Source organism: Sander lucioperca, chromosome 10 (genome assembly GCF_008315115.2).
Source record: "Sander lucioperca isolate FBNREF2018 chromosome 10, SLUC_FBN_1.2, whole genome shotgun sequence".
Taxonomy (NCBI): Eukaryota; Metazoa; Chordata; class Actinopteri; order Perciformes; family Percidae; genus Sander; species Sander lucioperca.
The window spans coordinates 11,895,647-11,922,639 of record NC_050182.1 but is presented as its reverse complement, the minus strand read 5'-3'; the positions used below and the strand labels follow the sequence as shown (position 1 = coordinate 11,922,639).

Sequence of the window (26,993 nt, the reverse complement as noted above, 5' to 3'; positions counted from 1 at the left end):
AGTCATTCTGTCATGATGTTAGACAGAGCTAGTCTTTTCCTGCTGGCTAAGTAGAGGACTCTGCTCGACCATGGACCAGCCACAACAAACTGCATAATTGGGTGAAATAATGTTGGCAAACAAACACGCAGCACTCAGTCTTAAATTAAGAGCCTTGGACCACCTTGTCGTACATTATATGAGCGATTACGGTAGCCTAAACATAACAGTAGGCAGCGTGTGACCTTCATAATTGAACAGCTTCAACCCTATAGGAATGTAAAATGCTCTTCCCTCCTTCAGATGGACTGTCAGGGTACTTCTGAGCAAGGCAGTAAACCTTCCAATAAAGTTTATAAAACACAAACCCTCTGTTCTTCTTACAGTTTTTACTTATGTAACCCATACATACCATCTTGTTTTGAAACAGATCATGGTAAGTCCCCAGCGCCAGCAGGAAATGTGTGACCACATAAACTTGTAAAGGCGGCGACCAGCTGGGATCATGAGGCACTTCCTGTCCGGTAACCTGCACGTGGAAAATAAAACATGTTTAATTCCCCGATCCCCATTTTTGTTGTTGTTGTCAGGAGAGTAAGTTTCTGGACAGATTCTCACACCAGACAGCGTGCCTGCGCTTACATAACGACGACTCCTTCAAGTTTAACCGCATGTTTATTAAAATAATAGAAGTTTGACAGTATGGTTGATCAGAAGATTGTGTCGTCCGGCGACTTTCCCGCGCAGAAACTCGAGTGAAGATAATGACCTCTTCTGAAGAGTCCATCATGTTTTTTAATCCTCCGTGTCCTCCTTGGCTACTAGTAACTGCGCGAAGGAGGGGTGGGGGCGGTGCGCGATCACAGAAGGCTTATATCATGTAGACGCGCTGACAGTTTTGTTGTCATTACTTACTCCGATTCTCCACGGTGCTGCGTTCCGGCTGCGCCGCTGTTGTGTTCCGTCATCCGCCATGCTCCATTTCACACCGGGAGCGTCTCAGAAGCGGAGCGTCTTGCTGCCCAACTCGCAGATTATATTGTCTCTACGAGCATTTTACAAAACAATCGCGTGTTTATTTAGCGAGTATCTATCTTCCACTCCAAGCACTCCTGCTATTAAACTCCATGCCTTCTCTTTTCTGGTGATCTGTGATGTGATATTATGTTTTCCCACCTCCAAGATGAATCTCTCGTTGTCCGCGATGTTGTAAAGGAGACATACGTATATGATATTGGGGGGGTGGGGGGTGGGGGGGTGTTTTGGTAAACTGACTGGGTAGTCTCGCTGTTTCACTTCCTGCCCGGCTGTCCAAACTCCCCGTGGCTCGCGTGAAAATAGACCTGGCGCGTATCTTTAGCAGAGCGGAGAGCCGCTTCACGCACGCTTCTGGGACGCGCCGTGGCTGGTTCTGGTGGATTATCAAACATTGACTTGAATGACCGTGATTGCTCGCGGGGCACGCGACGTGCCCGGAACGCAGCGCAGATGCGCCTGGTGGAAATTGGGGGTTAGAATTCCTCATGAGGGTGACAGAAACTACACACTATAGCTTTAATGACCATTAATGCATATAAATACATATTATAGTATTTCAACTTCTCTGCATGTTAACTAGTTTTTTTCCACACACTATCACAGCAGATGGCCTTTTGGTTTTACAGCTGACTCAGGTTGGTGGGAGTCGTGCCCTGTTACACTAAATAAACTAAAAATCAGCCTCACACCAATTTGTAATCTCATTCGTTTACTTTCCTCCCAAACCAAAAATATGTAGATATGTGGCGTTTCAATATCCCATTTAGCACATCAACTCTTTTTTGACAAAAGCAAAAACCACCTCAAGCGAGCATGAAAACCGCTTGCGCTTTTGCAATTAAGGAAGTTTTATCCAATTTTGCCATTTTAGTTCAACGTATCTAATGCAAAACTTAAATCTACATATCAAAATATGTGAAGGGAAACATGGCTAATGATTGCTTTTTACTCGCAGGTTTCTCTATAGAGCTACAGCTTCAGAATAGATATTTTGCAGCTCCGATGTTTACTCGTGTCTGACTCCTCACTCGGTCAGTCTGCCATTTCCTCTTTCTCTGTTCCTCCGACAAAGCCATGACGATAGTGTGAAAAACTCCATCGCTACCTTGTTAGCCGGTTCCTGAATGGGCGTATGTGTGCAGTGCCGTGAAGCAATTCGTTACATCGCAAGACCTGATATCACGCGCTACTTCCTGATGCAACTTTCGGCCCAAGGGTGGTTTTTCCACTCACAGGCGCAAGGGGGAAGCGAGACGACCACCATTCAACTCGAAAAAAGTCATATAACCATTCCAGTGACTCCGAAGCTGTTCAGTTAAGGTAAATTAAGCTAAAAAAAACTGCATGGTTCCCCTTTAAGATTTTAGCCCTGGTTGACGGCTGTGCATTTTAATAACGCAGGAACTTTGTTTGAAAGGACACATGTATCGACCGCTGTGGGCAGCAAACACACCTGACGTGTCCTCTCTGTCAGAAATGCAACAGAAGAAGAGCAACAGGTGTATATGTTTACAACGCAGCCACATAAACTGTGAGCTGAGAGAATTCATCATGTCACATTGTTTTAATAAAGATGAATAAAGAAGCAAAAACTACACTTCCTGTTCCAAATCACTTTCAGCATGTGCATGCATGCCACCCTGTGAATCTCCTGTGCTTGGACACACAACTTTAATCCCATGTGACAATAAAAAACTTCTATACAGAGAGGCAATTACAAAATGCAACTACGCTGAATTGCCATTGCTGAACAAAATGTCATAAATAGTATCGAAGAATGGACTTTGATATTATGAAAGATTATATAACAGAACAACAATGTTAGGGCCGAAGTTAGAGAAAGGAAGTAATGGAAATGAAAAAAACAACTGAAAACAAAAGTGAGTCAGTGAGAATGTTTTGGGCCTTTTAAAAAAAAAAATGCCATAATTGAACTCATAAAAGTCATGTTCAAACTTCTCTGGTGAACTTTCTCTCTTCTCAAATCCTTTCTACTTCTTATGTGTTCATTTGCTTCGTAACAAAATGGCCTTTTGTTGCTTCGGTCTGGAAGTTAAGTTTGTTGTGTTCCATCTAAAAAGTCATCCAGTATTTATTGGGTGTAGCGTTTTCACCCAAACACACAGTAATATATGAGTAATTTCGTAAGAAAACCCTGAGTCATTTGACCTGTTTTTGTCTGCTTCTAAACGATAAGTAATTAGACCTGAGGGCCCTGTGTTGGAAACTGCATCCTTTTTGGGAATGAAGTACAAAAAAACAGACCAATCATAGATGCCTGTCTCTCATTTAAGGGGGTTTCCCAGGATCCTGAGGAACCAAACCACCACATGTGGGTTGCCCCCGCATCCCATCCCCAGCCCTGTAGGTATTCCAGCACGCTGCTCTGCTTATTCTCAAAGAGCTGAAACACTTTCAACCTTCTGTCCTCTCTCACTCCCCTCTCTTTCCTTTCTTTCCCTCACCAGCAGATATCAACAAGCAGCCGTCTACACCAAGCCTTTTAAGATATTTCGGTTCAATTCCAGCTCTGTCCGTGTTTAGAATCGCCACGCTGGGTTTAAGGGGCCAATTTAATTGCAAAGGGGAGTTTTTTTTTTAAAGTGTGAAGCATGAGGGAACTAAATATGTGACACCATCAGCGCTATTTCAAAGCTAACCGCCGGGGCCTTCAACTGGAGCCTGTATTTCTTTCTGAGCGCACGCACACACACACACACACACACACACACACACACACACACACACACACACACACACACACACACACACACACACACACACACACACACAACTGCATGCGGTTTTAATCCCGCAGACTGCGTTTAAAGATGACGGTGAAAATGAACTTATTGTGTTCCCTCTACAAAGGCTTTGCAGATTTTATTTGATGTGGCAGTTCCTTGTAAAACTTGTAGAGTATGTGAATCCTTCAATAAGGAATGCTCTGAGTCATTTAGGCCTGTGTTTTCCGTGTGTCAAAATGATGGGTAATGAAGCCTGAGGGCCTTGCTCTGAAAATATGCCTCCTATAAAATTATGAAAACAACAGATTTTCTTTTTACTAACCTTGGGGTTGTCGACATGGTCACCTAGCCGAGGTTTACCAGGTTTCCAACTCGGACCTTTGAAGAAAGTTGACAATTTGTCGCTGACATCATTGAAAGGGTTGGACTTTCTCCACAAATGCAAATAGTAGTGTAACTTTAAGAGAAAAAAGACAGAAAAAAACACAAGTTAAACATCAATAAACAATCAAACGCTACAGTACATTTAACTGATCAATGTTAATGAAGCTGCAATAACTAATCCTGAGTATAGAAATGTTTCTGCTTTCATTGGACAGGACGTTGCTCACGCTGTGCTCTGCCAACAGCGGGGTCAGCAAAAATAATCGTAACATCCACCTCCTGGCATTTCACTTCGTTGGCCTCCTTCACTTCAGCTGGGCAGTTTGTTTAGAGTAGAGTAATAATGTTATGGTTACCAAATGGCCACTCAGCCAGCAAAAGGGGAACATGAGCTCACGCCTCATCTACTAAAAAGGTGTTTATACTCCGATGGATGGAGGTGAGACTTATGGCGGTGGCCACACCATCGATGGAAGATGGGACCAACCTGAACGTAGAGGATTTCAAAGGTTTCGATAGGGAACACCAGGCCGTACACCACTTTGTCTGTCTCTGGAGCAAAGGTACCTGAGAAGGAGATGTACAGTTTTTATTTGCAAAACTACATAATATGAATAAATACCTTAAACTTGGACACTTAGGTCCAGCATTACAAGCTGTAAACACAACATATTTACACATCCAGCCGACACTCTGTAACATTATCATTCACCTGAAGTCTTGTTTGTGTCCACCTGCCAATTATACGTCAAATATTCACTCTACTTTTAGCTCTGTTTTGGTCTCCACCAACTCCTGAGGGGAAATATCTGGCTATAGCTAATCAACGCATATACATTTGCCCAACGTTTGGTGACATAAAAACTCCAAAAAGAATATTCTGAGGAGTAAAACACAAAACCTGCTACAAAAGAACATTTATAAAGTTGAGATCACAGCTTCTGGGATCTTAAAACGGTCTGCAGCCACACAGAGAGGGAGAGGGAGAGGGAGAGAGAGAGAGAGAGAGAGAACAGCCCAAGGGATTTCTGGGTAATGTAAACCTCAAAATTTAATCAGTTACCTCTCACTGACATTTGGTGCAAAATTGCTGAGTCGAGTAAAAAGACTAAAGGCAAACCTACAGTTTATAGAGTTACGTTTCCCTTCGTTCTGTTGTTATAATGGGCAATACTGTACCACAACTTCATCACAGACACCAGTACAGATAAAAACAGCAAAACTGTTAACTAAGATCATCTTTCAATACTTTGATTGTACACAGGAGATTGTTAAATACATTTGGAGTGAGACTTGTACCAGTAAAATTAAGGAGCCCTTTGATATCACAGGCTGCTAATATCTCTTTGAGTCATCAATGTTTTGCACACTGAACACTCTATGCTAAAGTTAATATAAAGGTGATTCAAAACATCAATAATAACAAAAAATATACATTTTTACACTGCACAACTTAAAGTGACTATTTGTAACTTTTTGTGTTGATTCTAACGGCCCCTTTGGACAGAAGCGGTAGTGTTTTTACAACACCTGCTGTCGTAAAGGTCTTTCCTTTACGGTGCTGTATTACCCACTGTAGATTACTGAGGCCCTGTTTACACGACAACGCTCGCGGGTATATATACATATATGTTATCAAATGTGCCTTTTTTTTAGATGGCGATGGCAATATCGTGTTCCCGTCTAAAAGGGTAAAACGCAAAAGTCTGTTCCGATCTGCTCAGGGTGGCACCCCATATTTCATTACATAAATCAAAATTTCGAGCGATTACTTGCCCATGGCCACTCTGCTGTTAGGTAGCCTATCCACAGCCTGCCTATACTTGATGGCTTTCAGCTTTGATGATATCTGACTTTTACAGATAGCATCTTTCTCGTGTGGATATGACATCCCTCCAGGTACAGGATACTGCTGAAGAAATTTGGTCCATATGTCTATATATCTTGACTGGCAGGACTCCCAGTCCACGCCCTGTTGTGCCACCTCTGTCCAGACAAAATTGTCAGCTTTTGTTGTTTGCTTGGCCATGTTTTGGTTTCGCGCTACTAGGGAGATAAGTAGAATGAAGGTTCTACGCAGGCGCGCGGACTTGGTGGTGTTGTGTGGCAGTGCTTCACACTACCACCTAGCCGTCTGGTGTGCATACTACATCGAATTTCACACACTTTTGCGTCAACATATGCACGCAGATTTCCCCCCCAAAACGCTCGTCTAAACGCGGAATAAAAAGTGAGAACATAACGCCACTTTTGCGTTTAGATCGTTTCCGTCTAAACATAGCCTGAGTTAGTGCTACCGGGAGGTCATATAGTTGCAATGAATGTTTTGCTCAGACAGAAAATCATTAATTTACAATAACAGAATACGTTACAGATACATCGGTCACCTGGATGTATCGTGAGCTAAACCGGGTAAAGTTATCACTGTCACTGTGTCACGAGCTGAAGCAATAATAGTTTGTTGTAGCAACCAACGTAATAATAAATTAGATTAATATAGCACTTTTCAAGAAACCCAAGGACACTTTACGCAAGTACAGGGGGACGAGGGAAAGACAATAGTAAGCCAACACAAACACGGACTAAAAGGATTAACACGTCCGCGCTAAATGGAAGGGAGACGTAATTTAATGTCGGCTACCGACGTACAGCCACATTGCGCAATCTAAAGTTATTTTATGAATGAAATAGACATATTACCTACCTGAGGGCTAATTCAGGGTCGGTTTTGAATCATTTACAATCCCGCAATTGTCTCCATCTGTTGAAAGCCCGACTGAGTGTGACTCGGGTTTTGACCGTCGTCTTTCACTTTCCCTTTTAGCTGTTCTTCATTAATTTCCTTCTTCACTGTGATGGTCCTGCCCCAGTATCAGCCATAACTACAACAACAATAACTTCTAAAATAACATTAAAATACAATAGCGTTCTTTTCACTGTTAAGTCTCGTTTGCTGTTACAGGTCATTTATGATCATCAGATGAAAAAATTACACAGTTTCAGAAACATTTAAAAGTTACATATAGTCCCTTTAATACATAACTTTGGCGTTATGTGTGGCTACATGTGAGCACAGTTCAAAGTGTTTAGTACTTCTACTATGACAGTAGTAAATGGTACTACTAGATTAGTTAATTCAATTAAAGGAAAAGTTATTTTATGCAAAACAAAGAAGAGGGAGGCAGCGTATGTTTTTACAAAATAGTGATATTCATACAGTAAAGAGTCAGATCAATAGTAGCAGCAGCAGCAGCAGCGATACTATTGGTGTTGATCTGGCCAGTGCTAACTCACTGATCTAATGCCATGTAAAGAACATTGTCATACACCAATATAAGCACAGTTCTTTAGCTATAGCTAGCAGTGACTAAAAGGAGGCATTGAAACTTTTAGCTTACCGAATAATCGGTCCCATATGATGAGAATTCCTCCGTAATTCTTGTCAATGCAGTAAATATTCCTCCCTGTTGGAATAATATTTTGTGAGATGACCGTAGAAATTATTTAAACTCTTTAAAAAAAAAAGAAAGAAAAAAACATCTCTGACCCCGGATGCCCTTTTCATTGCATTATCTCTAACTAATCTGCACATAAATAACCTGAGCAGACAAAATTAAACTTAAATATAATCAGACACGACCGTTTATCACATGTTTGATTTTGCTCTTGCTGGACATGTTGATGTAAAGTTTCACACATGGCAAAAACAAATATCCGTAAAACTTAATAAAATAAGAACATTAGATTGTCAGTCTTCTTTATAGAATAAAGCTTGTTTTACCGTGATGAACTCTGTGATGTTTTGGGGTGTTAAAGACCCACTCCAAAGGTCCAAGGTCTCTGATCAGCTGGAATAGAATAATACAATGCAATACATTGACATTTATACTTCACATAGAGAATGTGTTCAGTAAATCTTATCACAACCTGATTTATAGATTATGAGATATAATGTGTGCAGAATTGACATTTTGGCCTGGTGGTAGTACAAGATGAAAGACCATGTGTCCAAAATGGAAAAGATTCATCCTCTGGGAGGTGTAAATGTGTTATTAAATTTTTTTTTTTACTTGGAAAAAATGTTGGAGAAGGAAACATTTCTGACTTGATGGTCGTACCATGCAAAAAGTCAGGGGATCTTGGCCAGGCACCTTGAATGTCTGCATAAAATCATCATTTATTCATCCAATAGTTGTTGAGATATTTCCAGCTGGAACAAAGTGGTGGAGCGACCGACTGACATGGCTCAAAATTCCTATCACAATTTCTAGACTCCAAGATGATTTCTTCAAATTACTTTATTTGTATGACCAATAGCCCAAAGCCCAAATGCAATTAGTTTACTTTAATATACGATTGAAAAAAAGCAGCAAATCCTCACATTAGAGAATCTGGAACCATCAGATGTTTGGGATTTTTGCTTGAAAATCACTTAAGTGATTAATCAATAGTTACAATCCAAAATTAGTTAACGATTTAATGTCTATTGATCGATAGTCTCGCATAGCAAGACCTGTCTCCACGCGTTGTTTAAGCGCTGTGCCAGTGCTAGAGAAAGGTCTGGCTGAAAGCATCATAATTAAATTAAGGGAACCTTTTTTTTTTTTTTTTTTTTTTGGGTCGGTTGTATTTCTTTCAACCAATCACAATTGTCTTGGGCTGCCCTGAGCCCAGGATGCTGTGATGGTGCCCTTGCAAAATAGTGGAGGAGAATTTCGTCTTGAATAGGCAGCCTACATCCTGTGAGTCAGACCAGTTGATCGATTATCATTTCAGATCATATCTTGTTTTGTATCAAAGTTAGACTGACCAACCTTCTGAGACAAAAAAGAAGAAGCAAAGATTACCATGGATAACCGTTGAAAGGATGCATTCTGGGGCACTTATTTTACTGGGACACTTGTACTAGATTGTGGTTGCACATGGCTCGCCACCAACAGCTACTACTAATATTATTATTATTAGTCATAGTTCTATTATCTTCACTGTTACTCTAATTGCTACTGTTCATCATGTCTTTTCATTTTAACTACTGCTAAAATTATTATGAGTCATATTTCTGTATTGATTGTAGTTAGGTATCTCTCTCTCTCCCCCCAACCGGTTGTGTCAGATGGCAGCCCAACAAGAGTTTTCTGCCTGTTAAAAGGAGCCTTTTAAGCCTGTTTTTCCTTGTGTTCTGTTGCCCCAAATGTATGCTCTTAGGAAAATTGTTGGGTGTTGAATTAAATTGAAAAATTGAATTGAATTGTTTCATGGTTTCAGTTAAATCACTTTAGTTCATAGGTGTCAAAAAGTGAGCTGTCAAAATCTCCTTCATACATTTCTAAATATTCATATTCTTGTTTGATTCCCTGATTTTAGGGCTCAAACGAGTTCAATTGTTTAACAAAATACAGTATGCATGGACTGGTAGGATGAGGAAAAAGTGCCAAGAGCAGAGATGTTAACAGTTCTGATAATGTTAAACCAATTAACACACACATACAGAAAACATGCACCTCTAGTCTGATATAAACATAGATGCAGTTAACTTCATCATGAGTACATTTTGTGCATAAAACTATCAACTGTAAAATTATTTTCTCTTTTAGATATCAAACAGATGCAACAGTGAAGTCATTAAAGATTACAGAGGTCACACGGAGCATATTTCACACAGTTCATGTTTCTTTTTGGGCTTCAACTCTAAGATATTTTAATGTTTGATATGACAGACCTCTCAGTCTGGAGAAATGTGCACGGCTGGACAGAATTTCTCAGTGTGATTCATTATTTCCACGTAATGGCTGCGTCTGGCAGCCGAGCGTGAGAGTTTTATCTTGAATGAAAAGGGTCTCCACCACTTCACTCTGGCTCTGAGGCTGGAGCGGCGCAGCAAATAGCGTGCCAATAAATTACATGACATCAAAAAAAGCCCATAAAGGAGGCATAAATTACATCCCTTCAGAAAATTGTGACTATTACGATCACTAATAGTGCACTAAAATATGGAAGGCGTTCCAAATCCATTCATTCCCTCTAAAGATTGTGGGGATTGTAAAAGTGATACTCACAGTCTTTTTAAAGGCAGAGCGAGTGGGCATGCTTCTGTTTGGAATATTTCATAAAATCTCATTATTTTTTATTGAATACAGGTTCCACTGCAACACTGAGTCCACAAAGGCTCGACTTAGCAGACAGATTAGTATTGGCACAGAGAGAAAGATAACTTTACAGACTTTTCTTCAGTCAGATTACCCTTTTAACTTTGCACAGCAACAGCGAATGGAAGAGTAGATTCATACACAGCTACATGTGCTACATGTTGACTGATTATACAATATATTTACATATTTAAATAGCTCCAAGTGACAAGTATTTTCTTTATTCTTTAGATTTTTTTTTTTTTAGATTAGTGTTTAAAGAGATGCATGAAAAATGTCAAACGCATGCAAATGCCCACAAGTTACTCGAGCCATAAACAATGTCTTAATTTGTCAAAAAAAAGAGCAAATGTATTCAAATTTAAAAAGGATAAGCAAAATTGAGAAAATCAAGAAAATCCACACACTTGAGAAGCTGTAACTGCTAATTTTTTGCACATTATCGTAACCTTTTCCTGACACTCCATATGCAGGTAAAAAGTCAGCGTTTCACTCAAATACACAATGCAATGTGTCTGTTAATGAATTATGGTAGTTGTTTATTAGGGGACAGTTTAACTGCATGGGTCCAACAAATCAAATGTTTTTAACACATAAACCATTATCGTCCTACACCCTCCAACATTGACCCTTGTTTACTCTTTTAAGGATCCAGTCACTGTTTCAGTGTGTTCCACAACAACAAACAGACTGCAGAATCTATAACATGTGGTTAAATATTTACCTCAGTGTGGATCCAGAACTGGTAGAGGAAGTTTAACTGTATGTGAACGGCAAAGATCGAGGGGGGTGCAACCAGAGCCATGGGCAGGTAGAAAATCTGAGGAGAGGAGAGAAGTACTACCATTGTCAGCTTGTTAGCGCCATATTTAGCATGACTTGTGTCCTGTTGTTTTTGTTCACCTCCTTTGTTTTCATCCCGTGTAGACTCCTTAACTCCTTGCATTATAAAAATGCTAACCACACCATCTCACTGCATATAACTTCCGAGACTTTCTGTTGTTACCTATTCTGTATAGTGATTCAATCTCCTTTCTCTGTCACAAAATACCTTGGCTTACCCTCACTAACCACTCTTCCCGTCATTCCCCTGGCTTCATATGCGGCCCTTTATTTTCTTTACCACGACCATATGCCAATAACGTTACTTCACTCCACTAGTCAGACTAAACGGCCAGTCATGAAAGGTATGGGTCACATACTCATCCTTCTTCTCCTCTGCTCCTCAGGAGACATAGAGCCTAATCCGGGCCCTACTCCTACCCCCCAGGTGCTTTCATTCACTGATTTCTGCAATCGCAAATGTCTTGGTTTCTTGCACCTTAATATCAGAAGTCTGCTTCCTAAACTCGATTCTTTCACATCCCTTGCTCATGCAGCCAACCCTGACATTCTAGCTGAGTCCGAATCATGGCTCAGGAAATCAACCAAAAATTCAGAAATTATAATCCCAAACTACAAAATTTTCCATCAAGATAGAACTGCTAAAGGGGGAGGTGTGGCAATATACTGTAGAGAGAGCTTACAAAGCTCTGTCATCCTATCCAGGTCTGTACCCAAACAATTAGAAATTCTAGTTTAAAAAATCCAGCTCTCCCGACATAAGGCTATAACTGTCGCTGCTTGTTACAGACCCCCCTCAGCCCCAAGCTGTGCCCTGAATACCATTTGCGAACTAATTGCCCCCCATCTTACCGCAGAATTTTTTATGTTAGGTGACTTAAACCTAGATATGCTTAACACCCCAGCTTCTATACTTGCTAAACTCGATGCCCTCAACCTCACACAAATTATAACTGAACCTACACGAGATACAACCCCAAATCAGTAAGCAAAGCTACCCTCATAGACATTGTACTGACCAACCTGCCCTCTAAATACACCCCAGCTGTTTTGACCAGGATATCAGTGATTATTGTCTGATTGCATGTACCCGTAACGGGTCCGCGGTCAAACACCCATATCTTATCTCTGTCAAACGTTGTCTAAAACACTTCTGCGAACAAGACTTTCTGTCCGACCTGAACCTTGTTGACTGGGAGAGCATTAACCTCATCCCAACAGTGACGGATGCCTGGTTATCATTCAAAACTGATTTCCTTGCTATCCTAAATAAACATGCCCTATTTAAAAAGTTTAGAATCAAGAACAGATACAGCCCCTGGTTTACACCGGAGCTGACCGCCCTCAACCTACATAAAAACATCTTGTGGCGCACAGCACTAGCCTCGAGCAACCCCCGTAACATGCAAGTCTTCAAAGAAGCAAGAAACCGGTACACTCAGGCAGTTTGGGAAGCTAAAGCTTGCTTCTTTAAATTGAAATTTGTTTCCTGTAGCTCCAATTCAAAAAAGTTCTGGGACACTATAAAAACAATGGAGAACAAGAACTCCTCCTCCCAGCTACCCACGGCCCTGAAATTAGGTAACACTATCACCACCGACAAGTTTATGATAATAGAGAACTTCAACAAACATTTCGCTGAAGCCGGTCATGCTTTCCATCTGGTGGCCGGCCTCCAAACAAGCTGCCCCACATCCCCTGCAGCTACACGTCCACACCCCCCCACCACACTTTTCCTTCACCCCAATCATGACAGCTGACGTGCTGAGAGAGCTGCAAAATCTGGACCCATACAAATCTGGGGTTGACAATCTGGACTCCAACTTCCTAAAATTATCTGTATTAGTACTTCCCCTATTACCAACCTCTTTAACCTGTCTCTCACAACTTCAGAAATCCCTGGAGATTGGAAATCCGTCGCAGTCATCCCTCTCTTCAAAAGGGGGAGACGCCCTTGACCCAAACTGCTATAAACCCATTTCCATCTTAACCTGCCTTGCGAAAGTCTTCGAATGCCTGGTCAATGAACAGATTACCAACCACCTCGATTCCCACAACGTCCTCTCCGCTACACAATCTGGCTTCTGTGCAGGTCACGGCTGTACCACAACCACCCTCAAGGTCATAAACGACATCACAGCAGCCTTCGACAAAAACATTACAGTGCAGCCGTCTATATCAATCTGTCCAAGGCTTTTGACTCGGTTAATCATCGTATTCTTATCGACAGACTCTACCTTGGGTTCTCTCATGACTGCTTCGCGTGGTTCAACAACAATTTTTCTGATAGGGTCCAGTGCGTTAAATCTGAAGGCATGCTGTCTGGTCCTATGGATGTCACTATTGGGGTACCACAAGGTTCGATTCTCGGGCCGACTCTTTTCTCCATATACATCAATGATGTGGCTCTTTCTGTCGGGAACTCTCAAACCCACCTATATGCAGACGACACCATTCTATATACATCTGGCCCCTCATTGGAGACTGTGCTGTCAAACCTTCAGGAGAGCTTCAATGCCATCCAGCACTCCTTCCGAAACCTCCAATTACTATTAAACACTGGCAAAACCAAGTTCATGCTTTTCAATCGTTCATTGCCCACCCCTACCTATCCGATTAATATTACCACGCTCGATGGGTTGGAATTAGAAAATGTGGCGGTGTACAAAGACTTAGGTGTCTGGTTAGACAGTTCCCTCTCCTTCCAGCAACACATAAACTACCTTCAATCTAAAGTTAAGTCTAGGATCGGTTTTCTATTCCGCAACAAGGCCTCCTTCACTCATGCAGCCAAACTCGCCTTGGTGAAAATGACAATTTTACCAACCCTCGATTTCAGTGATGTCAGAACTGCCTCAAACTCTCTCTTGCAAAAACTGGATGTTCTCTATCACAGTGCCATACGTTTTGTGAGCAGAGCCCCTTTTAACACCCACCACTGCCACCTCTATGCTTTAATTGGCTGGCCCTCGTTACACACTCAACGCTTAACTCACTGGTACCAACTCATTTACAATTCCTTACTAGGCAAGGTCCCGGTGTACCTAAGCTCACTGGTCACAATAGCCTCATCCACCCGCAGCCTTCACTCAAGCAGTTACGTCTCCTTGGTCACCCCAAAAGCCAGCACCTCCTTTGGCCGCCACTCCTTCCATTTCTCAGCTGCATATGACTGGAACGTACTACAAAAAACCCTGAAACTTAAAACCCTTATCCCACTAACTGCCTTCAAATCACGTCTGTCTGAGCTCCTGTCTGTTCACTGCACGTGCGGTTATTCCTTCATCCATCTTTCACCCACTGTTTAGCACACCCTTACCCCGTTATCCTTGTCACGCCCAATTGCATATTTGCACTAATGCACATTTTCAACGCTATCATATTCATCTCTCTCTCTTCTGCCCCGATATGCTCAACTGTTTTTTTCTGTTTATTTCTTTTATTCCCACCTTAGCACCTTAACACAATTTTAGTACACTCTACATCTCTATCTAGTCCACAATTCTGCACTAACTGTATATCGACCACATTTCAGCATTTTATATAGCATGTCATTTCATATTTTTCATTGACTCTTTCTATATTTATTCATGCTTATTGTGTTATTCCTGAACCACATTAGCACCTAGACCACTATTTGCACTAACTGTATATCGACTCTTCACTACATTTAGCATTTTATATAGACTGTATATTCATGTTTACTGTGTTATTACTGACTTACATCTCTAACTAGACCACTATTTACACTAACTGTATATTGACTTTCCCTACATTCAGCATTTTATATAGACTGTATATTAATGTTTACTGTGTTAACTTAATAGTGCATTCAATAGTTTTTGGACAACAATGGCGCTTTAATGCCTTTGGGTTCAGACTACACAGTATTTTGGTCTGTTAAGATGGTCACTGTGTTAGATAAGACGAGGACGGTGATAAATTCTTGGCGTGACTCAGCCAAGAGACATGACAGACTACACGTTGGTCTCTGACCAATCATAGCTTGACGTCAATGGGAAGGAGTTGCTAGGGAAAGATTTGTGGGAACAAGAATGTAAACAAACAATGGCGTCTGACCCTTTTGGACAAAGTCAGAGGACATGTTGTGGAATTTGTCATACTAGTTAAGTCGTCAACTATGATGCATGCTCTTAGGGAAATTGTTGGGTCTTGAATTAAATTGAAAAATTGAATTTAATTGTTCGTCCATTTTCGTTTCTGACTTAGACGTCTGTCGGGTTGGGCTATTATCGGGCTATTGTGTAATCTGAACCCGGCATTAGGCACAGAGGAATAAGATGTATGTGTGTGTGTCTTTGGCTACACTGACACAACACTTGGTAGTAGGAGTAATTTACAAATTATTCTCATTAGTATGTCAACAGACTTATCATTTAAGAGAATGAATAATATCTTACCCATGATGTGAACTGCTGCGTGACGGACTGTCTGAGGGCGGTAGTGAGGTTATAGTACTCTGAACTGTGGTGAACCTGGTGAGCAGCCCAAAGGATGGACACCTCTGGAGAAAAATCACACACACACATTAAAAAAAAACATAAAGGTCTGTGGAGTCCACAAGTCCAAATCTCATATGAGGTTATCACTTCATTCACCTACTTATTAATGTGTTGCAGATCTAACAGCAGTCATGTAACTGTTCATATACAATATATACTGGCCTTGAACCCTCACACACATTCAGCTGCTTTTACATCACCACAAGTGATTTATCTCAAAAATCAACCTCCCCACATGAGTAACTAGATACTTTCATCCCCAGAAGGAATTATTTGGGTCCCGCTCCTGGCCAGCCGTGATGAAAAACTGAGGCTTGAGTGTAGCTGGCCATTGGACGAGGAGGAGGGGGAGGGGGCTGTTATGACGGAGGGGGTATTCGGCTGCAGCTGGTTAGCGTCCAACCTGATGTCCCAGTGCTCCAGTTTACATTCCTCTGCTGTGTTGTGATACTTGCTACATTAATATCTGTGTTACACTTCATTTTAACATCCAAAGGGAACATGCTTGTTAAGTTTCACTGGATCTCGGGCTGTTTCCGGACCACCCCGTCTAGTCTGTGCTTTTTGGCACCTCCCGTCCACTTTGGCCTCTGCAGCCGTACAAGAGAGAACAGTAACCTTCAAATATTGCAGAACCACAAAGCTCCATATACACTATGTATAGTGATGTATTTGTTATAATAAAAACAGCCCAAGTTATTAAATGAGGCTTAAGTTTTATGAAGCAGCCTTGATGCGTGATGGGATTTGTGATTAAGGGGTCAATTATCAAGCAATTAAACTTATATTATTACACATGGCATGCATGAATGTGTGTGTTAGCTTGATGATGAGGTTTTTATCATCCCAAGTGCCTTTTGCTTTAGAGGAGAAGTTTTGGGAAGTTTGCTTATTCGCTTTCTGAAGGAGATCATGTTAGCTACAGCCACCAGTCGGTTAGCTTAGCTTAGCATAAAGACTGAAAACATTAGGAAACAGTCAGCCTGGCTCTGTCCAAAAGTAAAAAAAAACAAAACATGTTGCATCGTGTTTGTTCAATAAGTACAAAAACACAAGAGTAAAAATTTGCAGGGGGTTATGTGCCAGATTATTTCTTGGCCCAGTTCTGTTACTTCCTCGACTATCCACTGGTTGATTGGCAAGTGCCAATAACCTCCTGTAAGACAGCGAATTGTCGTTTTTACATTTTACGGAAAAAAACAAGGTTTACTATTGATTAATTAGTGAGTTTGAGAGCTGCAAATTAGCTGATTTTGTCACCTTTGGATGGAGTCAGGCTAGCACGCACACGCACACACACACACACACACACACACACACACACACACACACACACACACACATTCAAAAGCCCCATCTCAAACTCCTCCTCTCTTGCCGTTTAATAAACTTGTGAACTGTATCGAGCCAGGCAGTCGACAAACCCGATGGGCCTATGGTCCACTGCACCTGAACAAACACAATGCTGAGAACTGAAGGTGTGCAGTGTGAGCAGCAGAGGAGCACCACGATCTGTCCGGACACGTTTCCAATCAGTGAAACTGAGGTGGACTTCCTCAAGTGTTTGGGGGAAACCCCGAGGAACTCCAAGAGCAAACTACTGCTCCAAAGATATACTCCACACCTAGCTTATTTAACGGGGTTATTGCTGGGTTTCAGCGGGTGTGAGAGAATAAATGTCACAGGGAATGCTTTTGGAAGTCACATCCAGTGTCAAATAATAAGTAATAGATTGAGGGGAAATTGAAGCGACAGGGTCTGCAGACAAGGCATGAGTGTGAGAGGAGAGGAGTAAAAACAAAAGAAGACTGACTGCATCTGCAGCAGTCAGGCACTAAAATTATGACGTCTCTTCCGCTCTGAACCATGGGGGATTCAGAGATGAACTGTCCTGCTAAGAGACATATTGCGGGGATAATCCACCCTTTGTTTAATTCCAACAGCCTGAGTCTTTTGCTTTTTTTCTTCTCACTGGAATCGTGCTTGGCAGGCTCCAGGACTAAGGGCGGCTAAGATTGATGCTTCATGTCATTGATAGGAAGTAGAAACCGCTAGGCTTCACTGCAAGCCCATGTCCTCATCTCTGGACTCGGCGGGACACTGCATAGTTTGGCAGGGCCTATTCAGAAGGGAAGCCCCGTTAATGGTGAGAACCAATGCCACAGAGTCTGCGTTCCCAGCAAGAGCAAAGAAACGCTGAGGACGGCACTTCCATCTGGCCTCCAGCGAGCTTCAAATCACTCTTTCTCAGGAATAACAAGCATGAGTGCATGCTAATCAGGTGATAGACAGTTATGACTTCTTATATGAGACTCTTCTCATAATAAAAACGACAGCATTAGTCAATTATTCAAATCCCTAAAACACTATATTTATGTTTACATTATAAGGACCTCAAGTGGTTGTGTGAATTATGTCTGTTGTCTGTCTGGAACAAAGGTGGAAGTAGCAGTAACCTTGTTTTAGCAACACAAAACCTTTTTAGGAGAAGGTCAGGGCGTGCAACTTTGACATCAGAGGATTCTGTTCTCATTTAATTTCCTACCAATTGTGCCTGAACAACCAGATTGTAACCATAGCGCTGGCAGATCGGAAAACAGCCGTGTGAATCACTGACAAACAATTTGGGATAAAACAAACATCGTGGAATTTTCTTTGTCTTGCTCTTTTGTTTCACTTCACTTTTAAGGAGAGGTAATTTGTTTTGTTTCATCCAAACCAATGTCCGGTATCTAGTATCCAGCAACCATATCAGTAGCAAGTAATGGGTGTGTCCAGCTGACGTTATTTTCATTTGAAACAGAAGCTGTATATGCGGTTGTAGCTGAGTTAATGTTTTCCACAATGAAAAAATATGTCAGTTTTAAGGGTTGTTATTTATGTAAATCAACTTACTACAACCTGTACAGCGGTGTCTATTTCCTCCACACTTCCTCGCCATTTCTGTTGCCATTTTTCATGAATGTACGGTAGGTGTGCATGCACATGTATGTTATTCTATGCATGCTATTCCTCTAACTGGAGTAAAACAGTCAACGGGTACAACACCACACCTATGTGAACCACTGAACAAATCGGCAATGTGGGTGGTGATTCAGCAGGGCCCACGACATTGAAAAATGACTTACTTAAATTCAAAAGCATCAGTATCCAGAGCAACGGGGACATTGTTGGAACATTCTGGAAAGAGATTTTGACCTTTTTAAAGGCATATTTCACCGCTGGAAAGATGAATATGTATTTAAATTATAAATTGGGTCATTTATGTAGTAGAAATGTGAAATTATTTTAGAAGTTGGTGCCTTCTAGACCGAGAAAAGCCAGAAAATGTATTTTTGGCTCGTGTGGATGAAAGACAACAACTCCCAGAATGCACTTGCTTCGCTTCCCTACAAGGCCACTCCCAAGCCATGCCTACTTGTCACAGAGGACAGTCAAGTCAAGTCAAGTGGGTTTTATTGTCATTTCAACCATATACACGGCATATAGTGAAACGAAAAAACATTTCACCATGGCTCAAGTGGTTACACATTTAAAATATTAAAAACGACATTATATAAAAACGACATAGGAGACAGGCTAAATTTAGTGCACACACATTATAGACCATACATAAAGTGCAATTACTAGTTAAAGTAGAGCATTTAAGACAGACATGGGACAGGACAGACAATAGACAACAAAAGACTTGTAACAGAGCACTGATTGTTATAAGTTAGGTTCACCGTGAGGTGAAGGTAGAATATAAGAACTTTCTTGAGACTTGAATGGTTAAAATCACCAGCAACAACAAATAGTCCATCCGGATGTGCGCTTTGGAGCTCACTGATAGCTCCGTAAAGTTCAGCTAACGCATTGGTAGCATTACCGCTTGGTGGGATGTAAACACCGAGTATAAACACAGCCGTGAATTCGCCTGGAAATGTAGAATGGTCGGCATTTAACAGTCACAAACTCCACCAGCAGTGAGCAGTAGTTGGATACAAGCACCGCATTTCTGCACCAGTCCGTGTTAACATAGGCACAAGGCACCTCCACGAGTCTTACCCCGACAGAGCAGCATCTCTATCTGCTCGGAAGGCTAGCAGGCCTGGTAGCTGGATAGCGGAGTCCGGTACACTGTTGTTCAGCCATGTTTGCACAAAAACAAAAAACACACAGATTTTTTCCAGACACACACTACAGAGATATCTAGTCACAGGGGGACATGAGGGAGGGAAGCACAGTCAAGTCATTCGAAAATACTACCGGGTTTCTACTGATACAAAGCTTAATGCTAATCGGTGAAGTATCCCTTTAAATGTTGTTTTTCCATTCACCTCCACTGGTTTTTGTAAAGGTAGATATCTCAAAACCTGGACTAATGAACCAAAAATACCAGCATGGGCAGATACCTTTAAGGTAATTTGGATGACAATTTCCTATGGTAAGTGTCTGTAGTCTAAGCATTTTATATTGTCATGTACAGTGGTGGAATGTAACTAAGTACATTTACTCAAGTACTGTACTTAAAGAGTAACTACTGTTTTTATTTTAGTGCTCGTTTTGCCACTGACAGGCTCAGATTAATATTTTAAGTGTCTGTCAACATTATGGAAAGGATCCCTTCAGAGATAAACCTTTAAATTTAAAACCTCTTTGAGACCTTTCTGTTTAACCAGAAACAGCTCTGAAGTCGCTAGCGCTAAACCCACCAGACTCCATTTAAAAAAGCAATACTTTTAGCATGTATAGAGCCAACATATTTTCACATGTAAATCGGTAAACTATGTGTTTATTTCAGCCAAAACTAGAGTTGTGATGGTAAGAAAAGTGGAAAGGTAACCCAAAACAGCTTTTCATAGTTTTATTTTGTTTCTGTCAACTTTGAATGAAGTGTATTTTGCGATGCTAAAATTACTGTTTATTTACATGGAGTCTGGTGGCTTTAGCTTACGCAATTTCGCAGATGTTTTTATGTTTAAAAAAAGGATCTTACTTTTTAACAGAAAGGTTGACCTCAAAAACCTTGTTGTCAGACACTTAGAATTTTAATCTGAGCCTGTCAGCGGCAAAACGAGCACTTTTGTGAAGGTAAATACAAGCTGGACAATTGCCCTATTAACTTACATTGTAGCTTGTTTCGCTTAATACTGGACCAATGTCAAAGATTGTTGTTCCCATCAGTCACTTAGACACAAAAACAAAGGAAAATAGGGTTGAAAAAAACGGTAGTTAACCTTTAAGTACACATTTGAGGTACTTGTACTTTACTTGAGTCTTTTCTTTTTACTTACTTCTACTCCGCTACATTTCAGAGAGATACATTGTAGTTTTTACTCCACTACAATAATCTGACAGCTTTAGTTACTACTACTTTACAGGTTAAGATTTTTGCACACAAAACACATTTTAAAAAAACTTTTAAAAAAAATATGTTTTATAATAAACTACCCAACAACATATAGGTCTACAAGACCAGCTGAAATGATTAGATGATTAAATACTTGGTTGATGACAGAACTGTTTGGATTGTTTCCAGTTTCTAAAATGTGAGGATTTTTCTGCATTTAGTACTTTTACTTTTACTAATTACTTACCAACTACGTTTTCCTGATGATACTTGCATACTTTTACTTAAGTAACATTTTCAATGTAGGACTTTTACTTGTAACAGAGTATTTTCACAGTGTGATATTTGTAACCTAAGTAAAGGATCTGAATACCTGTACTTCTTCCACCACTGGTCATGTTGTTCCAGTATTCACCACCAGGATTCACCATGCTGCGAAAAGAGGTCTGGCAGCAGACTTCAGGTCAAACTGCTGAATTGTATCATGACACATAATCAAGGCCTATAAGTCACCATCAGTCATGTTACGTGACTGAGTTAGACTTTTACAGAGTCTGTTTACGTCCACTTCAACCCTGTCAGAAGCAGTGCTTACATAACCAGAGTCGTATAAACGCAAGAAAGCAAAGTCCTATTGAGCTCCATAAATTCAGCTCCAGTGGGTCTGCAGTACAGTGAGTGCCGATTATGATCAATCTGTGCCTTGATAATGCTGCCATAAAAAGAAAGTATGACTTGTGAAAAAGAAAAATAATCAGCATATAGAAGAAGGTTCAAATCCACTCTCTTTGCCACCAAAAGCTAACGAAGTGCTTTTACATTTACATCAATCAGCTGCCAAATCATCACCCTCAGCGACAAACTCCTGGCACTGACACACAGTGTCCTTCATGTGCAGCCCTCTGAGTGGTGGGCCGCCTTGTCAATCACAGCGCTAATGGCCTGTGAACAGCCCTCCAGTGTTTGGATTGGAGGGCTCTTGGATGGGGTGCCAACCCAAACAGCGCGCGCTGGACTCGGTGGGACAGTCGGCCAACTCCCCTCTGCCGCTGCCATACTTCATGCTGTCCACACAGCTCAGTCACACGCACTAAACTAAACACACTAACCCTGGTCAGGCCCACTTACAGCTCTCACAAACAGGGTGTAAAAACTATGTATAGAAAGTGAAGGGTGATGTAAAATGGCCTTTTCTATTATATTTTAATATAAACAACATTCTATCACTAACCATTATAATAATTCTAACCTACTGAAATCCAAACCACTCATAGATATGAAACGGTTTTATTCTTTGCTCTCTCTTTTACCACTCTCTGTTGCAAAGACAAAAGGAGCAATCAAGGTCGTTTTTATGTTTGAGGCTATAAGAACCCACCGTTTATGGAAGATTCAAAATGCCTAAATAAAAACAAAAAAAACAAAGAAATAAAGTGAAAAACAACACCCATTGTAACATTTTTAAGTATGCATTCACGGTGTCATAATTAAATAAAAAACAGGTCAAAAGGGCAATTATTTAGCTTTTTGTAGCCAATAACGGTCTAATAATTGTTTTTCATTGTGACATGAATTTCCCAACACAGAAAACAAAGTGGAGAGGAGTACTGCATCCCAGTGTTGTCAAGTAGAGGGCAGCTTAAACCTGCCAATACTTCAAGCAAAACACTGTCATTAACTGTCAACATTAATTACCTTAATTCCTTTTTCTTTTCTAAAAAGGAGACGCATTACCAATGCCAAAACTTAATTATGGCACAGTAAATGCATATGTAAAACGAAATGAACATATAACAGTGTGTTTTCTATTTCACTTTATTCATTTTTATTTAGGCATTTTAAATCTTCCATAGATTTTAGGTGGTTCTTTCTTGGGTAGATTAAATGACTAATCAAGAAAATAAAAAATCAACAGATTTACTTCATACTCCAGCAGAGGCGACAGCAGTAGTTACATTAGAATATGGAAGAAAAGAACCAGGTAGTCGGCATGGGCAGCAACCTCTGCTGAACAGACAAAACAAACGGCACAAACCACAGAAAGTATTCAAAATTCACAATAAGAAGATGGAAGGGGAAAGGTGTCTTAGTACACAGTGGTACTGGAGAGTGAAGTTTAGAAACACCAAAGAAATTAGTCTAAAGTCTAAAATAAGGAGTCTTTAAGATAGTTATTTCTTTTTCAAAATTCTGCTTAATGTCACACCCAAAACATCCAGTACAATAGTGTAATCGTGTTCTAACAATTACAGTAACAGAAAGTACTGTAGTTTGATGGTAATTTTAATTTTTCCAATAAAGATTTTATTGGCAAAACTGGAGACTGGTTTACAACCTTTGTGATAATTCCTTGACCTATTGAACTTCCTTTCTACCAATGCTACCTTGTCCATAGATCCCACCACTTAACATTGCTTAATAAAAAGGTTAAATGATGAATGGTGAGAACTAAAGACACCCAGGTTGTGAAAAAAAAAAACGGTGTAACTTTTTAAAGCAATCCACGTGTGAGGCATTACCACTCATATTCATCCTTCATATTCACACTTCCTCCCTCCAATCAGTACAGGTTTGTCCATCTGTCAGCTGTTGACAGAGGGAAGTCTGTCCGTGTAGCGAGGGGAGCACACGAGGGCAGCAGACAGCCGGACTGTGGCCTCTGCTGAGCTCAGCGACCCTCTCAACGATCATAACACACTTTTCTTTTCTACACTTTGCTTAAATGCAGTGCATACAGGCTCTGTGGACATAGGTGGTCTAGGTTCAAACAGACCAGTCTCTCTCTCTCAGTAGACGTTCTCTCTCTCTTTCATCGCACACACAGCAGACAGAGAGTGAGAGCACAGTGACCTATAGATCACTGTTGATGTTATCTCTGCCTCCCATGAGGCCTTTCGCTTGGTCTCTTCTGCTGCCGTGAGCGAGAACCCCACATCCTGACCCAACCATGCCGACAGAACCAGCAAAAACAGTGGGGGCCCGGATTCTTTTGTCGGCACTGCAACCTGCACCGGGCCAGGAACTCGCCGTCACGGTAAAGATTTATGGAGCCTTGGCCGCCCGGGGGCAAGTTAACCCCCCCCTCACCCCCACCACCTCCGTCCTGCCACACCGCCGGGAGGACCTTTAAACAATAACATCCACATCGGCTGCGTCTCCTCGGGGACGGAGGACAGCGGAGGAGTGCTGAGCACATCTGTTTGTCTTAATAACTGCTGCTGTCTGCAGTGCCAAAGGAGTGGGAGGGGTGTGGACACATCAGCAAACAGATATAGAGGATGTAGTAAGGTGCTAGATAGCATAAAAAAGGGGGACCTGAGGGAGCTGAGGGTCGTCTCAACAGGGACAAACTGATTTCCAAAATTTCTGTGGATATATATACACCTTATTTTCTGCTCCAATTTTTGGAATATGTTTTTACAGTTTTTAAACTTTTGAAGGAACTTCCCGTCCGTTTTCATATGCTTTTATATTGCCCAAAACAACTTATTTCACCACTGTCACACAATTGTTATTAACTTTAACTCATTCATATATCATATACAGAGCTAGTATTCTGAAAGAAGGGGAGTCACTGATGTCACTTATTACTTATATGAATATTCAAAACTAGTAGCTTTATATTCATTTATTTGGCTGCCACCTTCCCGATTTCTAATTCTATATATATATATATATAAATAAATAAAAGGCTGTCAAAATAACGCGTTAATTTCGATTAATTAATCTGAGAAAAAATAATAGCGTTATTTTTTTTAACGCAGATTAATCCATTCCAGCTGTTCTAGCCACCATTGGACTGTAAAATGAAGGAGGGAGACGAGAATGTGCTGCCTGGATCATTAATTGGAACATTTACTTGTAAAAATCTTCTTCCTGCCAACCCTGGCTACCGAAATCTGGTGCCACTGATATGTCTGCACTTCTCTCTGATGCTCTGAAACAGACCATACAGGCAACACAAACACCGCTGCACGTGATGCTAGTTAACACTATACTCGACAGCAGCTAACATTAGCCTACCGCTAGCTAGTAGCTGGATTAAACACGGTTAAAATGCTGACAGCTAACGCTAAACGGTGTAAAGTGTGACTGTGTTTTAGCCGTTGGAAAAACAACACAGACGGTGCGTTCAATGAAACTGGTAAACTACAGCCTCGTGGTGCATTTTAAGTTATTGTAAATGTCCTTTTCCCATCTGGTGGTTGTTATTGTCGTTCAACAGCAATTTACTAGTGAAATAAGTTATTGTTATTGTTATACATTATTATTAAATCATTTAATTTTGACCATATGGCCTTAGCAATAAACAAGCCGTTCTTTAATGTCACCAACTGTTGTTTAGTACCCTTTGTTTTTCTTTTCTTTTTTTACTTTCTTAAAAAGTATCGGTTCAGGCACCGTTAATTATGTATGCGATTAATTTCGATTAATTAATTACAGAGTATGTAATTAATTAGATTAATTTTTTTTAATCGATTGACAGCCCTAATATATATATATATATATATATATATATATATATATATATATATATATATATATATATATATATAAAATCAAGGACATCAGGATCACAGGCAACATAGGAAACAATCAGGCTGTGCAGGCAAAACAGAAATAATGATCTTAAGAGGAACTGAACTAAAGGGCAGGCGAGAATCAGCAAGACAAAATACACTAAGGTACAATACATCAGAGACCGACTGGAAAAAAGGAGGGACATGATTTTGTGGCTTCAGGCTGTTTTCTTGCAGCACCTGATACATGCAAACAATATGCTGTTAAAGGCCCTTTCAGAACGTGTGATAACAACAATTTCACAAGTTAATTGCATGTCACACTGTTTCAGACTGTACGATATAGATTTTGAGGCATGTCATGTCTGTCGTAGCAATACGATGTAAAAAAAACCTCCAAAAAAAAAACAGAGACATCAACTGGAGTCATCTATCAGCACTGCTGCTGTGTTTTGAAAAGACTAATGAGGACTATGAAGCACGTCACTGCGAGAAAAGAGGGAAAATGTTTTTAGAAGTAGCATTATGCCAACTTCCAGAGTATCATTTCATGTTGTATTCTTATTGGTCGGTTTGTAAATGTGTCATAGCAGCAGTCACAGTGTGGGATTTTGTTTTACAATTTTGATGGAGCCTGCGTTTGGTCGCTGAAGGTCTAAATTGGCTGATGTGTCTTCGAGTACAAACATAGACCACAGTGTTTGATTGCCGTCCAAAGAATTCTCCATGTTCCTCTCATGACCGTCAACAATCTGCACTGATGGGTAAACCAAAACAAAACGGCATCACAAATTTTTCAACAATCCCAGATTTCTGCCTTTCCAGTCGGATCAAACTGCCTTTCTCTCAATAACTAGCAGCTGATTGGTTGATTGGTTTACACTTAAAATCAACCCATCACTATCCAGTTTCAACACATCACATTAAGGAAATAATGCTACCATTTCACAGGGCCTTTGATAGGATTGGGCATCGAGAACTGGTTCCATCTTAGAATCGTTTCAAAAATTACGATTTCAATGGAATCGTTTATTTATTGGAATCGTTTGGAAAAATTTGGTTTTGAATCCAATCATGGGTTCCAAATTGAACATGCGCAAGGTCTGGTTTCCGTAGCAGCCACCATATTTCCAGGCTTGTTGTGTTGCAGCCATGGAGCACAGTAAGCGGCACTCAAGTGTGGCTTTACTTTACATTGAAAAAGCCCAATAAAACTGTAAACCACCATTGAATAAAAATAAGAATCTCCTCTTCTCTGTGAAATAGGCATGTGACCCATTAACACTCCACCCCTCAAAGAATCAGAATCGATAAGAACCGGAATCGAAAGGAAGAATCGGAATTGGAATCAGAATTGTTGAAATCAAAACGATGCCCAACCCTAGCCTTTAAGTGGTTCTCTGATGAATCTGAGCTATAAGTGTAACACAGAGCAGCAGCAGTCAGTGTGGGGAGACGACTGCAGCGTAACTGCATTACCT

General features: G+C 40.7%; 1 protein-coding gene across 1 annotated transcript in view; it reads right to left on the bottom strand.

Annotated features, from left to right (window-relative positions):
• The window catches only part of agmo (alkylglycerol monooxygenase), a 67,795-nt gene that overhangs the window by 28,370 nt on the left and 12,432 nt on the right, over positions 1-26,993 (bottom strand). The window contains exons 4-10 of the mRNA XM_031279536.2: positions 15,559-15,662; positions 11,019-11,114; positions 7,930-7,996; positions 7,547-7,612; positions 4,636-4,715; positions 4,087-4,221; positions 392-508 (exon numbers count right to left, since the gene is read on the bottom strand). Coding sequence (XP_031135396.1) covers positions 392-508; positions 4,087-4,221; positions 4,636-4,715; positions 7,547-7,612; positions 7,930-7,996; positions 11,019-11,114; positions 15,559-15,662 — 665 coding nt within the window. The remainder of the gene's footprint in view (positions 1-391; positions 509-4,086; positions 4,222-4,635; positions 4,716-7,546; positions 7,613-7,929; positions 7,997-11,018; positions 11,115-15,558; positions 15,663-26,993) is intronic.